A 17,050-nucleotide genomic window follows, 5' to 3' on the forward strand; every position below is an offset into this window, starting at 1 on the left:
GCAGCCGTGCCGTCCGTCCGTTTTTCTACTACGGGCGGACGGCAAGAGGTTAAAGTGCAACTGAAGCCAAAACTTTTTTAAAAGCCAAAACTTATTACTGTGTACCCGTTAGGGAGATTTGCCCTCTCTACGTGTCCTGGTGACCGTTATCACTGAAAGCGAAAGAAAATCCCAAATTTTGCTTTTCCGGCAGAACAGGAATAGACGGAAAATCTTACAATAGGGACACTGGTTCTGGTGACCCTGCTGAACACCATGGATTTCCTGCGCTTTGGAGGGATTTCCGCTCACTTCCTGTTGTGGTTATCAGACAGGAAGTAAAATCTCCCCAAAGCCAGGTTATAACTAGACCATTAATCCTCATTTTTAAGGACTCCTTAATGACTGGTAGGATCCCCAGTGATTGGCGGAGGGCTACGGTAGTCCCAATATTCAAAAAGGGGGCAAGGTGCCAACCTGGGAACTATAGGCCGGTCAGTCTAACATCGGTAGTTTGTAAAATGCTAGAGGGCATAATAAAGGATTATCTGGTAGAATTTGTTCAGGAAAACGGGATAGTTAATGACAATCAGCATGGGTTCAGGAAAGACCGTTCCTAAAAAAAAAAAGCTGAGAGGGTTATAACTTTCCCTTCCAAAATAAAAAAAAAGGTTTGGCTTCAGTTCTACTCCTGCATTAAAATGTTGCATGTAAACTGACTCAGGAGGTACAGCCTGCTTGCTAATGGCTCTGATTCTCACTCCGACATGTGTATTGTGCAGCCATCTGCTTGCTAAATCCTTATATTTCCAGTATTTCAGGCTGTCCCTCAATCTGAGAATGTAGAAAGGCTGAGTGTTCCCAAGTTCTGAGCTCCGTCCTCTGTAGTCCTCAGGGCCCTGTCACACCATCAGGAGTGCGTTCCTATTTTTTGCAGATCACACTGGACCGGAACGCAGGCACTAATGTGCCACGTGTTTGGGTGCCGGCGATCGTACAGTGGGCGTGGCCATGGTGCCATTGAGTTCAATGCACCGTCCCAAAACTGAGCCGGCCGGGTTGCGTTCCAGAGGCCAACCGCACTGGAACGCACTCCTAATGGTGTGGCAGGGCCCTCAAAGAAGACTATAGCAATGCTCATAATCATGTGACAAGGGGCTAATGTCCAGCTTTAAGTAGAGTAGAATTTTCTACTTCAATACAATTGCAATATTCCCTGTGTAGTATTAGTTGTCTACAGGCCCACTTTACTTGAGGTCTAGAGTTGCCTTTTAAACTATATGCAGAATTAGATGTTACGGACAAAACACATTATAAAACAAATTGGCTTTGGAAATGTTTTATTTTCCCCAATATTATACAAGAGTGATTTTGCACTTCCCCATTGTCAATAAATATATTATGACATAGTTACATAGTTAGTAGGGTTGAAAAAAGTCCATGGAGTTTAAGCTATCTATGACATAACTCTCTGAATCTTAGGAACAAGCTGATCAAGTGAATATATTACATGGTCCGGCGGAATCTGTTCTTTAAGGCGGCCACTATCTGGTTGGAGCAGAAAGCTGAACATTCCCACTTGCCGTGGTGCTCTATAGTCATTATTATAATCATCTCCAATATGGGCGGAGTGTTGAGGTGATACACCAGCATGGCTTAAAGCTTTGCGAAAGATCTTCAAATCAGGCTTGGAGCAACCAGCGCCCTCAGAAGTCAGCACAAAATGAAAATGTCTGTCCAAGTCACAGTTCCTCAAGATGTCCTCCAATCGGCGGTCAAAGTTGGAGATAACCGCCATCTTAAGGCCTAGGTCACCGCAACCCTGGAGAGCTTCCCTGGCACCCGGTAACACCTCCCAATACTTGGCAGTGCAGAAATCTTGATAGAGTTTTTCTGCCAGGGGCTGTACAGTGCCCTTGTCCTGGACTCCAGAGAGGTGAAAGGTCCGTGAGACCACGTCCAGCCACCACTGGTGAGAGGTCATTCCCTGAGACAGGCCATAGTTGGGGAAGAGACGCCAATAGCTTTGATAAACTTGTCGAAAAGAAGCCTCCAGCACAGATGGATCTACTTGAAGCCCTCTCCTGTTGGCCTCGGCCTGATATTGTTGTCCAACAGGAATGCGTAGGCGAAGTAACGTGTCTTTCACGTCCCAGGTGAGAAGCCGGAGTTTCATCTTGTATCCTGCAGAGTGAGAGAGAAGTTTAAAGCTCAACGCCAGCCGAACGATAGATTTTCATTTTTGGTAGCGTGGCAAAGAGTTGTAACTGCTGTCAAGTTTGTATTGCTGTTAATGACCCCATTGGGGAGAACAAGAGAGACCTGATAGAAGTTCTCACCCCTGCCACTCTATTTTCAAAAAAGATTTTAATTTTATCCATTTCCCCGCTATTTTCTCATTTCCTCTTTCACTGACCACACAGAAGTGAGAGAAAACCTCCTCACTGGCTGCAGAAACAGCAAATCAAACTCGGTCAAAAAAAAGTTTGGTTGGAGTCCTGGCAAGAACAATAAAAAAAGTTTGGTTGGAGTCCTGCCAAGAACAATAAAAAAAGTTTGGTTGGAGTCCTGCTTTAATGGTCTGTTCACACCAGGCCCGTTGGGGCCCCTTGCCCAGCGCAGTTCCAACACACAGACAAGGCAATTTGTCCCGTTTCCTATTTAGGTCAGTTCACACCACCGAGTTGCTGAGTGCTCTGAAAAAAAGTATGCCACACATCGCAAAGTGCTGCGTGAAATGTCACTTTATGAAATTTCAATAAAGCCTTAACAAAAAAGCAAAAAAAAGGTTACAGTGCGAATGTGCTTTTTACAAAACACTGGCAATGCTCCGTTCACAGTGCACACATTCCAATGTGTCTCTTAGTATGAACAAGCAACATTATCGTTGTCAGCAAGACAGGAAGTGGGACAGTTAATGCTGGACAGTACTGGTAAGTTTAAAGGAGAACTATGGGGTTAAGGCATTTCCCCATAGTTCTCCTTGCGGTAACGGGAGGACACAAACTAGCGTCCTCCCGTCACCCTAGGCTCAGTATACCGCAAGCTGCTGCTCGCGGTATACTGAGACGCCGCAGCTGAAGCGGATCCTGCCGATTATGCCGGAATTTGCCCAGCTGCGTGACTGACAGCTGGCTCTGCCTATCTAGAAGCAGAGCCAGCTGTACCCGCCCCCTCCCCCGTCCGTTCCGCCAGTCAGCGCTGGCGGATCGGAGCAGGGAGGGGGGAATCCAGCCCCTCCCCTGTCACGGCAAAGCCGTGACAGGATCGAGAGGTGAGCGAACGCCGGTATGTGTTCGCTCACCTCCCGATCTACTGAGCCGACCTGTGACAGTCTCATTGTCACAGGTCGGATAGAACTATGAGGTGAGTGAAAAGCACTCACCTCATAGTTCTCCTTTAAGGCCTCATTCGCACACAACGCAAGCAAAATTGTATATTGCGTATATATGCGTCCATGCGCGTATATACGAGTGTCTATGCGCGTATATGCGTGCACTATATGCAATACCAGAATGCATCACTCGTAATGGAATTTTGAACGTGCTGTACGCATGTACGCGCGTATATATGCATATGTGCGCGTAAATACGCAGAAATATGCTGCCCGGACGCATCTCTTTTTTTGCGTATATATATATACGCTCCGCAAATATACGGCTCCATACGCGGCTATGTGTATGGAGCCATTTATTTGCATGTGTTGCATATGGTACAATACGCGCGTATATGCGCGGCAGTGTGAATGAGGCCAAAGGGCTAGTTCACACCAAGCGCGTTCCAGGAGGAGAGCAGTTACAGACCGGATCAAAACTGCGTCCAATGTATTGCAATGGTATTTTGGGCTCTAGTTCACACCGCAGCGTTCAGTTCCAGAGCATGTAAAAAAACTGCAGCAAGCCCTATTTTACCTGCTCTGGAACGCATGCAAACGCATCAAAAACGCATGCAAATGCACTGGAACGCACTGAAAGCCCATTTTAAACTAAAAAATCTATAATAATAATACGTTGTTTTTTTTTTGCAAAAACAGCCCGGAACGCGTCAAAAACGCAGCAAAACACACTGCACTGCATGTGCAGAAACTCATGCAGATCTGGTCTGCATTTACATTATACATTAATTTCAAAATGTTGTCTTTTTTAACTACAGTGTCTCTTTAAACTTCTGATTTGGAGATTTTAAAAAAAGGTCCATGAGAAGTATGGGCTCAAACAGCTATTTTATTTGAATAATTAACAATCTCACTCCTGTGCCTTATATGTACAGTATGTATGTGAGCTGAACAGTAACATCCGGTAAATGCAGGGCATCATGGACCCGTCCCCTGAGGAGACGTCACCACAGTACCTGCACTTACACACAATGATGCAGATCACATCAACATGTTTCCCTGCATCATTGAGTACCACCCGGTGCCAGAAAAGAGACAAAGTGACTGAACTGAAGACTTCTGGAAAAACTAAGTATAACTCTTTTTTTTAAAAAGCACAAAAAAAAACGTCTGGAGGAGGAAACCCAGAGGCAGAGAATGGGAAGTACTAAAGGATGAGGCCAGAATTAGGCTTAAAGGAGAACTATGAGGGGAGTGCTTCTCACTCACCTCATAGTTCTAGCCGACCTGTGGCAATGAGACTGTCACAGGTCGGCTCAGTAGATCGGGAAGTGAGCGAACACATACCGGCGTTTGCTCACCTCTCGATCCTGTCACGGCTCTCTGCCGTGACAGGGGAGGGGCTGGATTCCCCTCTCCCCGCTCCGATCTGCCAGCGCTGACTGGCGGAACGGACGGGGGAGGGGGCGGGTACAGCTGGCTCTGCCTCTAGATAGGCAGAGCCAGCTGTCAGTCACGCAGTTGGGGCGGATCCCAGCATAACTGTCGGGATCTGCTTCAGCTGCAGCGTCTCAGTATACCGCGAGCAGCAGCTCGCGGTATACTGCGATGTCTCAGTATACCGCGAGCTATCGCTCGCGGTATACTGAGCTTAGGGTGACGGGAGGACGCTAGTTTGTGTCCTCCCGTTACCCTAAGGAGAACTATGGGGAAAAGCCTTAACCCCATAGTTCTCCTTTAAAAGGAAAACTGCAGTTTGGAGTCAATTTCCTTTTTTCCCCCTATGATTGTACAGTTGTTTCACGTTTTAGTTTTCTTTAATTTACAAATGAACATTTAACACAGGGTGCCCCACGACTCGGGATTTACAGAGCACTGTGGAATCTGTAAAGATTGCAGCTTCAGGATCCACAGCGTGTTATGAGATCACTAAAAAGTGAAGCACAGCAGAAGCAGTTTGCTTTCGGATGGTTGTTCTCTAACTGAAGTTTCATATGGCCTAGTCCAAACAAAGCAATTAAAGATGGGGGGAGTAAAGTTTGGCTCAAACTATGTAAAAAAATAGGCCAGGTTGAACTGTAAATATTAAAGTATATGTAATATTTCAGGTTTATTTGATTTTAAAAATGTTAATGAAAAAATGAAAAGTAAAACAAAAATTTTAATTTTTTTGTTAGCCCTGAAATGACAACACTGCGCAATCCCTTAAGGGCCAACGTAGGAAAGCAGACCGAAAATGAATATACTCCAAGTGTGGGCAGGGTAGCTCAATGTGCTGCCATGCATGGAAATGCGTGCTTTGTGGTGCAATACATCCTGGTGTGAATGGGCCTTTTTTTTCTTCCCTGTCCTGAACCTAGTTCACTGCACATTCCCTTTATTGTCATAAAATATAACAGAAGTCTGAAGTATAGTTGTGGCGACTACCATGTACAAAAATCATAACAATGCAGAGAAATCCGCACATTGTATAGTAGTGAATGTCTGTATAAGACGCGGATTAAGTGTTCACTACCGCAGTATGGTTCACCTCTCAGCTGCAAGCCTGAACACCTTCACCTGGCATGGCCTAGAAACACTATTTGTACTCACAACAATTTACTAAAGGTCACTTGGCAGAGGGAGCGACTTCTTTACAATGTACTTAGACATCACATGTACCAGATATACAAACGTCTGATCTTTTTTCAGCTCTCATTTTTATTAGAGGGTTACAATGCCCACAGAGAAATGCGTATGAATATGAGATGATTATAACTGCGCCTGTACTTACTTTGTATGAGGACGACTCTTCAAAGAGTCTGCTGGATAAACTCACGATGCTTGAGAGTCTGCTGGATAAACTCACCTGCACAAAACTGACAAATCTCCTGTCCTGGGTCCGCCCCCCTGTGCCTTACTATTGGCACATCACTGTGATGGGCTGTCTTACTAATCAATAGTAAGGCAAGTAAAGAAAAAGGAAGGCGACTATGAGCAACTGGTGGGGCTCTACACACCTATGTGTTGCAATAACACACAATAAAACCCTGTGCACCACCATCTATGTGGGGCCCTGCAGTACCATTGATTTCAAAAAGGCACCTCAGCGCACACTAGGGGCTGACAGACATGCGTTGTGGTACACTGTTCTAAAATCTTGCTGCTTTGGGCTGCAGTGCCAGCCCGTTCACAATGACTGGGCTGCCTTAATACAACTCACACACATAGGACACGATGAGCGCTGTATGCTGTGGTGCGAATGGGGCCTAAAGAGAACCTGTGGTTTTCCCCTACAGGTTTGCTTTAAGCCACATTTGTACTCTGTGGTGGTATGTGACTCCCAACTCAATCACAGCAACAGTTATCCCCAACTGTATATTGAAGATCGTACAACAATGGTAGCAGCGCAACTAATGACATTTCAGCTGCTGTTTATTTCCCAGTGAGGGTTAGAAATGTAAAGAGAACGCTGTCAGGTTTCTGTGGGCAACACATATATTTTTCTTAAAGTGTATCTATAGTCAAAACGCTTTTTTAGTGTTGGATAAAGGGAAAGGGTTAACACCCTGCCAGTTTAGTTTTTTTCCGTGTGTACCATTGGGGAAATGTCCCTTCACTTCCTCTTCCAGAGACTCAACAGGGAATCTCCCAAAGTGAAGGGAACGGCATTCTTAGCTCTTTCCGGAATAAGTGTCCACATTGGAAGATATCCTCTCACCTCTTCTTATGGTGACAACTCAAAAATGTTGGCTTTCCCCTCAATTTCTGTTTTGGTGACAATGGTCAGTCATACAAATGGGTGAATCTCCACCAATGAGGACTCAGACAGCGGGTCTAAGCCTCCCCCACTCCATCTGTAATTTAAAAACAAATTGTCCAGAGATACACTTTAAAGCCTAACTCCAGACATTTTAATTCATTTGAGTGAAGAATTCTGACTGACCACTTTGAGGAGAATTACAGTTACTTCCTGTCCTTGTGACTCTCGGTAAAAGCCAGGACAGGAACACACGGACACCAATGAAAAATCATTATCAGAAGTTTCCATCTCATTACTACCGTATAAATAGTGAGTGGAAATCCCCATGGTGTGTCGGAGAACATTTTGCTTTAGGGCAAAATGACAGGGTCTCTTTAAAAAGATCCGCCTAGCCTGCTTCAGGCTGTGCACAATCTAAAGGGCTTTCAAAAATACCATGCCAGGGTACAGTAGCCCACTGTAACCAGATTTCTAATTAGTTGCTATAGGTTACTGCACTTTGCTGCCTTTATTATTCTGTACATGTAGCAGTCCCACTGTAAAGAATTGTGTGTTGCAGTGTAGACACAAACTATTGACAATAAAGCTGTTGATAAAATAATCGGGATACGCTTCAAAGTGATCTCTGGTCACGTGACCTCACTACTCCCCCAACTTCTCACTTACCGGAAATAGGCACGAGGACGGGTGATGATTCCACACGCCTGGTATAATCTTCCCTCTGCTCGGGAAACAGGAACAGGAGAGAAAGGTTCCGCCTCTTTTTGTTTGCGTAATGAACATGGGGCCGACGGTTTCAGTATTATTTATGGTTTGTTTTTTTCTCATATTAACTCTCAGTTCCACTGATTTAATAGCCTACCTGTTAAACGTAATTTGTCAAACTAATTTGGTGCAGTTTCATTAGCCTATACAATCCCTATTAATGTGTTTCAAATTCCAGTTGCATATTTCAGACCCCTGTTAGTTTTGTCTTCTGTTTGGGCCTCTGTAGGTTGATTTTTCCCATCACTTCCTGTTGCAGAAACACAGCAGGAAGTGAGTGGAGATCTCTCCATAGTCAGCGGATACCCCCCTCTTGGTCACCAGAGCAGGCTTTGCCATTGACAGATTAAGGCCCCATTAATACCTATGTTTCAATGCAATAAGGGATTCCGGCGTTAAGAACTTGTGATTTCCTGAATCAGGAATCCCTAATCTGTTTAAGCAGTTAATGATCAGGTGACAGCCGCTGCATGTAAAAGCCGGCACACCGCATGTAGTCGTATACAATACGATTACATGAGGTTAAGAATCAGTCACTCTCCCTGGACGCATCAATGGTGCGTCACTGTGTGTGTGTATATAATTTTCATAATCCTCCCTACGTGTTCCAGCCATTGGTGCAATGTCTGTTCCAGAAGTCTGGGAAGAGCTAATGGTGAAAATGCAGGTAGCGGGCTGCATGCAATATGGCATCCCCAGCATAGTGCAGCACATCTGAAGGTGCTCTCAGCCATCAAGCAAAAAACCTCTACTCACAAGCCCACAGGCCACTCATATGTAAGCGAGTCCACCTCCTCACTCTGATAGGTTTCACCCATATAGGGCTCTTTCCGTTTATCACGTGAAGGTACATTGGAGAAATCATCGATATCAGTGGCTCAGTGCCACCACTGTAAGGACTTGCATGGGACATATTTACCACTTACTGTAAGCACTCATATACACTAGAAACAGCCGGCACGTACAACTCTGTGCTGCGTGCACGGCCATATCGGGCTGTTCCTGGGAAGGACAGGTGCTATGTGTGATTAGTACGCAGCCCCCGTCCTTCTCTATGGGAGTACGCCGCCCTACGCTGACCTCAAGTGCAGGTCCGTACGAGTGCGGGTGTCCCAGCCTGTATCCATCCCGTCAGTGCACGAGTACAGACACTCACACGGACATGCAGGGCAGGTGAGCGTAGGGCCGCATATTCCCATAGAGAAGGACAGGGGCTGCCTACTAATCACACGCAACACCTGTTCTTCCCAGGAGCTGCCCAATACGGCCGTGCACGCAGCATGGAGCTGTACGTGCCGACCGTTTCTAGTGTGAATGAGGCCTGGCGTAATGTGATAATTTCACTTTACTTTCTTTCCCAGAGACGCAAGAGGAAGATATTTGTATATCCATTTTAGAATTTGCTCCTTCAGTTCTCACTGTATAGATAATGTAGATGTTTATAAACATGAGGAATATGGCTATTCTTTAAAGGAAATATCAAGAAATAATATTGGAGGTAGCCATTGCTGACCTCTGCTGAAATGCTTATTGCGTGGCTGTCACACCTACCCTCTTGCTTGTTGTCACTGATCCAGAACAAATACAGGAATCTTGACATTTAATGCATGCTTGTCTTGGGTCTGTGATGTAAGGAAGCTAGCTACAGTCAGGTAATACGCCTTTTGGAAGTGCAATTGTAGTAACCCACATATTACTTTTATGGCAGACATACTTTAAAGTTAACCTGCACTTTGCTTATGCACCGCAAAACAACAGGTTCACTTTAATGCCAGCTACACACACAACTTCAAGTGCCCGTTCACACCAGTTGCAGTGCGTTCCGGCCCGATTCTGGCCAGAACACACTGCCTCGCATTGCGGTCAGCTCACTCTTTAGTGGGGCAGGAGGGGGCGTGGCTGCAAGCACTATTTTGATTGCACCGGATCGCAGGCACAATATGCCTTGCGATCCCATTGCAGCCAGAGGGCATGGCTATGGTGCCATTCACTTCAATGGCCCGCCACGCCCCCTCCTGCCCCACTAAAAAGTAAGCCGGCCGCAATGCGAGGCAGTGCGTTCGACAGAATCGGGCCGGATCTCTCTCTCTCTCTCTCTTCTCTCTCTCTCTCATCCCTCATAGGAGGCCTAGACTCTCTTCCCATCCTTACTTTCCCATACCAGTCCCAAGGTTTTGTGTGCAGCAAGGATTGGACCAGCAGTAAGTTTAGACAGTAGAGGGTGCCTAGCAAGGATAGGGGGTGACTTTTATAACAGTTTTTATTATAAAAATCAAACACATTCATATACATCACATAAAAAGGAACGAGACACGAAATCTGAAAATAAAAGTCTACATTTTTATTTTAGGTTTCACAAGAACAATATAGAGGTTTTCACATGCTGGTACGTAGTGTAGGTTTCAGCTTTCAGAAATAAAGTCTAAAGCAGAAGTTTTTATTGTTCTCGATCTGATCGACCAGCACAGCTGTAGTAGTGGCATCAGGCCTTTCAATTAGTACATTTTCATTTTTGATAGAATAAGCTTTTACAAAGGCCTCATCAAAGAGCCTCATCCCTGGTCACAGGCAAGGATGGCATAGCTAGTAAGTTCTAAAGACACAACTACCACAACAGATGATTACTTGTGATCACTGCTATCAGGCCAAATTGTCACCAAAGCAAGGCAGCCAATCACCCCTTTATATTGCATGCCTGCTTAGGGAAGCAGAATTGCTTGCAAAGATATTAAGCTGCCCATATACATTACAATCTAATTGTACCATCTATTTTTGATCTATAAACCAAGTCAAGATTGGATGGATTATTAAAAGGTATGTCCATGTAATATATACATTGTTATTCACAAAAGTTTGAAGAGTTTGGAGAAGGCAGAAGTGAACAATCTAGGACAAAATAGCGGATTTGGAAACATTCTCCAGTTCAGCTATGCTGTCCTAGATTGTTCACTTCTGCCTTCTCCAAACTCTTCACCCTTTTGTGAATAACCCTGATTGTACAATTAGACTATCAACTTTTTTAGATCCACCAAAACTAAGATGTATGGCCAGCTTTAGAGCCAAGTCTGTACATATGCTGCAGGAGAGGGGGGCACTAAAGCAAACCTGCTACATGAACCTTAAGGCCTCATTCACACTACTAACAGCCGTACAGATCCATGCTGCGTGCACAGCCGTATCAGGCTGTTCCCGGGAAGGACAGGTGCTGCTTGTGATTGCTGACCCAAATTGCACGTCCGTGCGGGTGTCTGTACTCTTACGCAGACGGGATGGATCCGGTCTGCGTCCGAGCAGGGACACCCACACGGATGTGCAGTTCGGGTGAGCGAGCGGCTGCGTACTCCCATAAAGAACAGGTTGCTGCGTGCAATCACACGTAGCACCTGTCTTTCCCGGAAGCAGCCCGATGCGGCTGTGCACGCAACATGGATCTGTACAGGCCAGCTGTTAGTAGTGTAAATGAGGTCTTAAGGACAAGGCACCGGTTTGCTTTGAGCATTACAGAACTGTAGCGAAAATTAAAGGAAAAACAAACAATGGCAGTTGTGCATTTATTATGTAATGTTTACAGCTTAATAGATCACTTTGCACAGTTGTACGAGATTTTGCAATGTTTACCTTATGATTGTCCTATTTCCTGGTATTAATTAGAATACTTGGCATAAAACATTTCAGAAGGCACAGCTCCCCCTAGTGACAGTTCTGGGCTATTACGAGACAAACAAGAGAACCTGTTGTTGCATCCCTTGATGTAGCTGAACTGGAATGCCTGTGTCTAACTTAGTAATGTTCCTATAGCGGAGCCCCTGTTCATGTTCCCAGAGCAATGGGTGAACAGAAAAATGATGGGGTGGAAGTACCTTTCCACTTTTTTTTATTTGGCAGAGGTTGGGGGGGGATAGGGCACGAAGGGTCGGGACATAGAAAAATATACAGCTTAAGTGTAAATTAATTTTTTTTTTTAAAAACATGCAGCCGCTAATGCACAATATGTACATCTGGGGTCAGTAAATATACACCACAGAATTTGGACTCTATTTGTGGCCACTGTTGTGCACATGCCGCAAAGCCATGCTCTAAACCAGAACTACCAGAAGTTGGCCAGTGGCTGCCTAAGATATGACAGGTTCCCTTAAAACCTCAGGTCTTGGTTTGATAAGTAGGAAACAAGCCTAAAGCACACAATTTCTTTATTCCCACTCGTCTTTAAAATCTTCCCCTAATTTTATTCCCGGGCTTTAGGCACAGAAAACTCCGCAATTTGGGCACACTCCTCTCTGTTGAGGTAATATGTGAAAAAGGTGGAGCAGCAAAACATAGACACACCCTGCTCATGTATCTGAAGATGCTGGCCATGCTTGAGTGTCTCAGATAACAACGGCTAGCATTACCCACAGTGACTAGGTTAACCCTTTCATTTCCAAACCTGCACAGGAACAAGAGTGGAGTAGAGCCGCTTGGTTGCTGGAGGGAAATGCAGACAGTTCCTAGAGCAAAACATTTTAGTTCCAGCATAACAAAACTATAGACAGTTTTTGAAGTACATCTGACCACGCAGGCCAAATCAACAGGCTAACTTTAAAGCCTTTCTCTGCAGCATCTTATAATTAACTTCTTCACTCTTCCGTTGCTCTGTTTACTGCCAGAACCAAGCACCAGCACTGTCATGTGGGAGGAAAGGAGAGTCACATGCTCCCCCATACCCTGGAATAAATGGATAATCATCTTTAGTCCTGGGAGTAAAAACAGATCGGTGGGGAAAGAGACAGAAAAGTGAATATATGCAGAACGGGGGCTTCCATGAACCAACTGCTTTGCTCTGCATGTACAAAGCACAGGTTCTCTTTAAGGGTCCATTCACACCACATGCGTTGGAGCTGCGCTGGCCATTGTTTACAATGCAGCCCCAATGCAATTTGGTGTGCGCTGAAAAAAGAAAAAATATGGCATGCCTTACTTTTTTCAGCACAGCAGGATGCAATGCGGAACAACTGCCTTGTACTCCACTGTGACCATAGAATTGAATGTAATGTCACTTGTGACATATCAATAAAGTTGAAAAAAAAAAAGGGGGGACAAGCTACTGTGCGTTTTGCACAGCGGCTGGTATAAATACTACAGAACCACTTTTATGATGGATGTGTTAAAAAGAAAATTAAAAACATCCACATAAGCAATCTAGATAATATCTGAATTGTTCAAAGCCTAACCCTAGGCTTACATTTTGTGAAACAGATTTAAATATCTAACAATTGTTTTACGAGCTAAAAATCTCAATGTAAATTAAAATATTACGTTACCGCATATGTGTTGTTAAAAGTGTACCTGTCATCCTAAGGAAAAGAGGGGAGAGTTTACCGGTCAAATGGATATGGAGCCCATTAGTGAATTCAAAGCTGCTGACCCTAGTGTGGTGCGAGTTCTGGTTGGCTACACCCTCGCTGGAATACTGTTTAGATTGGTTGCATCCATTGTACAGATACACTTTAAGGATCACCTAAAGAATTATAAGGATTACCCTTCTGCATCAGCAGAAAAACAAACCACATGAATACATGTTCATAGTTAAATAGTCCGAGGACTGTAGCAGCACAATGATGAAGGCCACGTTTAGGCTGCCATGGGCTTAGATAACAGCCTCTGAGGTCAGGGGAGAAAATGGCCAATTCCATTATCGCATCACAACTCCTTTATCCATTTAAGAAGCTGAGGAACGTAATATGTGATGATGATGTCTGCACCTGTAGGAGAAAAAACAGGATATATAACCAATTAAACACTGTTACCTAGAACCTACAAGCCTCATAAACTATGTACCAGTTCCTCCACTACATCATCCTGTCATCTCAGCACAGAGTAGGAGTATTAGAACAAAGTAGACTTCTTCTGCTTTTTTCTGGTTGAAACCTACAACATGCTAAAAAAGAGGAGAGACTACCCACACTGGAGCCAACATTCAAATATATGCAACTGTACCCAGCATGCACACCTTTTTTTCCTGAAATTACATTTATAGGTCACAGTATGTGGACATCTTAAATATTACACTTGGTGCAAAGTAGAAGAATGCACAGCATTGCGATAGAGAAGTATGGACAATATTGATTTCCTCCCACACGCCAAAGACATGCTGGTAGGTTAATTGGCTCCAGTCTAAATTGGCCCTGTATGCGAGATGGGGACCTTAGATTGTAAGCGCCTTGACAGGGACTGATGTGAATGTGTAACTATGCAAAGCGTTGCGTAAATTGTTGGCGCTATATAAATACTTGTAATAAAATAAATACATAAATAAAATATTGGAAAAACTTTGAGCCAGGATAAGGCAATATAGCATTTGGCCTTACCTGCTCTGCGGAATCCGGTCATGGCTTCCAATACTGCCACCTTCAGGTCAAAAGCCCCGGCCTTTGCACCATGCCAAAGCATGGCAAATTCCCCAGATACGTGATACACAGCAAGTGGGAGGTCAGGGTGCTGAAAAATAAAAGGAAGAAGTGACAGAGCATTACATTACAGGATGACACAAGATGTATAGGCCTGGGGTTCACATTTCTGTGCTACTGCAGAGGGGCCCTGTGAGACAATAGGATCTATGGAGCTTCATCACACTCCGTTTAGTTTTGAATTAAATGGAGATTAAGATCCTCCTTCCACGTACCTTATCCTTCACTTCTCTCACCAGGTCCAGATATGGCATTCCCGGCTTCACCATTAACATGTCTGCTCCTTCACGTACATCGCGGTCCTGTGCAGACAAATCACATAGGCCCCATACATCAATATACCAAACATTAAATAGAGCACAGATAATGCAAGATGATGTAATCCCTGCTGTACATTTTAGGGATACAAGGAAAGACAAATTTAGTCAGTGGCGACATAAATGCACAAGATTGCAAGCTGACTGCATTTTTAAAAAGGGACAGAGAATTTAAAAGAGGAATACTACTACTACTACTACTAATAGAAAAATGACGACAACAACAACAACAACAACAATAAAACCTTATCCATTAGAATACAGACATATTTTCTAACCACTGAAAGGAGGGAGGCATTAAAGGCAACCTGTGTTGAAAGAAATACGAGAACTGCCATTGCTAACCTGCTCTGAAAATGCTACTTAACTGTCAAGTGGATCTTTTGAGTCACCAAGTACCCTGAACAAGTAGACAGCTTATTGAAGTCTGAAGCCACTATGTCAGCCTGGCAACTAACCTCAGCAATGACATCATATGTCTGTTACCACTAGTTTCCTTTAAGTGTAAAGTGCAATAATTCACAATAAATATCAGAAGATTGTTTATAGCACGCAGGCTGTACAAGATGGCTTTTGGTTGGCTGGTATGCATTTTGCACTCAGAGAACTTATGAAGATCCTTACGCTGCGGCTGCCAGAGCGGTGTGCACGTAAACAGACTATTAGATGGACAGACATGGAGGGACGCAGGCTGCGATAGACGGACACAGAGCAAAGATCACAACACCCACTTTGCAAAGTAACTTTACAATCTCCTTTAGCGCTACTAACAACTATGTAGTACAAGGGCCTATCTAACTGGACACAAATTGATTGGATAGTTGCAGTAGGTTCACAGTTTTGGTAAATCTATGGAGATTGTACAGTCAGTGTCCATCTAACATACACTTTACAGTATGACAGCTGGACAGACAGACTAGAGGAGTTTCCTGGTACAATCTGGAACTCTCTGTTGTAACAGGGATGTGTGGTGCTTGTATTTTTGAGTGGCTTCAATTTTAATTCAGTTTGGAGAGTCTCTATAAAGTTGTATGTAGTAAAATCATTTACAAGAAGCACCATAAATCACATAACACAGGGATATATAATAATCTAATAGAAAATGTTAATTGCTCCTTACCACCGCCCTGTTGGCCAGTCCTCTTGCTCCAGGAGGAAGCTGGTAACATTTGCGATCACCAAAAGCAGGTTTGGACTGAGCTGCATCTCTGCAATAGTAAAATCAATTTAAACATTGATTGAACAGCGAGATCTCCCTGCCATAATTCCCAGCTCTGTTCCTGTCCACCTGGGAGATTTGGGTCTCTCTCTCATGGTGGGAGTCCCTCATAATGACCACAGCATAGATCTCACCAATACCGTCACCCAGGCATTTAAGAAACTGGAAGATGGTTTCACTCGCCAGCATCTAACAAGCAATGATGATCATTTTTGGGTGGACTAACATACATGTTCACTTCATTTTAGCCTGTGGAAAGGTTTTTGCGCTCTGGTCAGCCACTCTTGCGATTTACATACCTCTGGCACACTTGCACAGCCAGGAAGGTCACTCTGCTACTTCCTGAATCACCTCCCTGATCATTAGACAGCAAGAATGATACCAGTTCATTGTCCAATGAGCAGGATAGAGACAAAAGTAACACGGGTAACTGATCTGGTGAAGCAAGAAGTACCAGCATCCCCGCCATTGCTGTGTAGTGTATATCACAAGACCATCTCAAGGGAAATAAACACCTTTCAGGTAGAATGGTGAACATATAAAACCTATATGTAAACTGTGCATTTATGTATTAGCCTAGAGTTTTGTTTAGATATTCAGACCCCCCCCCCACACAGAACAATGAGGATAGTGTCCAGAATTATATGACACATGGCGCAATAAACACCTTTCAGGTAGAATGGTGAACATATAAACCCATATTTAAACTTGGCATTTATTGATTAGCCTAGAGTTTTTTTTAGATATCCAGGCCCCCCCCCCCACACAGAACAATGAGGATAGTGTCCAGAATTATATGACACATGGCGCAGTACAAAGCACACAAGCATATAAACAAGCATGCAGGAAACTGCATATAAATATGCCGACAGATTGGAAAGGAAAAGAACACTATTGATTTTCTTCAAATGGGATTCTATAAATAGCTTGTCACACAGTGATATGGCCAAGTCTAAAGTTCATTCACATTACAAGAACACAGATTATTAACCCGTTCTTGTTAGAGAAACAGTCCAAGCAGGTTTGTGCTGCATTTGTAATTAGCAAGGTGTCAAACAAACCTCAATGCAGGAGGGCTTTGTGCAGCAAGTCCATAGCATAAAACATCTGCTCATTCGAGCCACTAACTTAAAAACTTACAGGGTTCCGCCAAACAAACAGGCAGCACTTGCAGCTTTTTAGTGTTCTGCCAGCCCTCAGCCTTTTCACCAAGGAGCAGCAAGAGTCCTCAGCATCAGAATATATATA

The 17,050-nt window shown here is 44.1% G+C and overlaps 2 protein-coding genes across 2 annotated transcripts in view; both read right to left on the minus strand.

Moving 5' to 3' along the window:
• Positions 1-1,435: 1,435 nt before the first annotated feature.
• On the minus strand, positions 1,436-7,750 carry HDHD3 (haloacid dehalogenase like hydrolase domain containing 3). The gene is made up of 2 exons (XM_018559334.1): positions 7,722-7,750; positions 1,436-2,163 (listed from the first exon to the last, which is right to left on the minus strand). The coding sequence occupies exon 2, from the start codon at positions 2,153-2,155 to the stop codon at positions 1,436-1,438; it is 720 nt and encodes a 239-aa protein (XP_018414836.1). The 5' UTR covers positions 2,156-2,163; positions 7,722-7,750.
• Positions 7,751-13,403: 5,653 nt separating this feature from the next.
• ALAD (aminolevulinate dehydratase) overlaps positions 13,404-17,050 on the minus strand; it is a 23,728-nt gene continuing 20,081 nt past the window's right edge. Inside the window, exons 9-12 of the mRNA XM_018559348.1 lie at positions 15,704-15,791; positions 14,482-14,568; positions 14,168-14,297; positions 13,404-13,561 (exon numbers count right to left, since the gene is read on the minus strand). Of these exons, the coding sequence (XP_018414850.1) occupies positions 13,500-13,561; positions 14,168-14,297; positions 14,482-14,568; positions 15,704-15,791 (367 nt within the window). The 3' untranslated portion in view covers positions 13,404-13,499. The remainder of the gene's footprint in view (positions 13,562-14,167; positions 14,298-14,481; positions 14,569-15,703; positions 15,792-17,050) is intronic.

This window comes from Nanorana parkeri, unplaced genomic scaffold, assembly GCF_000935625.1.
Source record: "Nanorana parkeri isolate BGI_ZX_2015 unplaced genomic scaffold, ASM93562v1 scaffold389, whole genome shotgun sequence".
Taxonomy (NCBI): Eukaryota; Metazoa; Chordata; class Amphibia; order Anura; family Dicroglossidae; genus Nanorana; species Nanorana parkeri.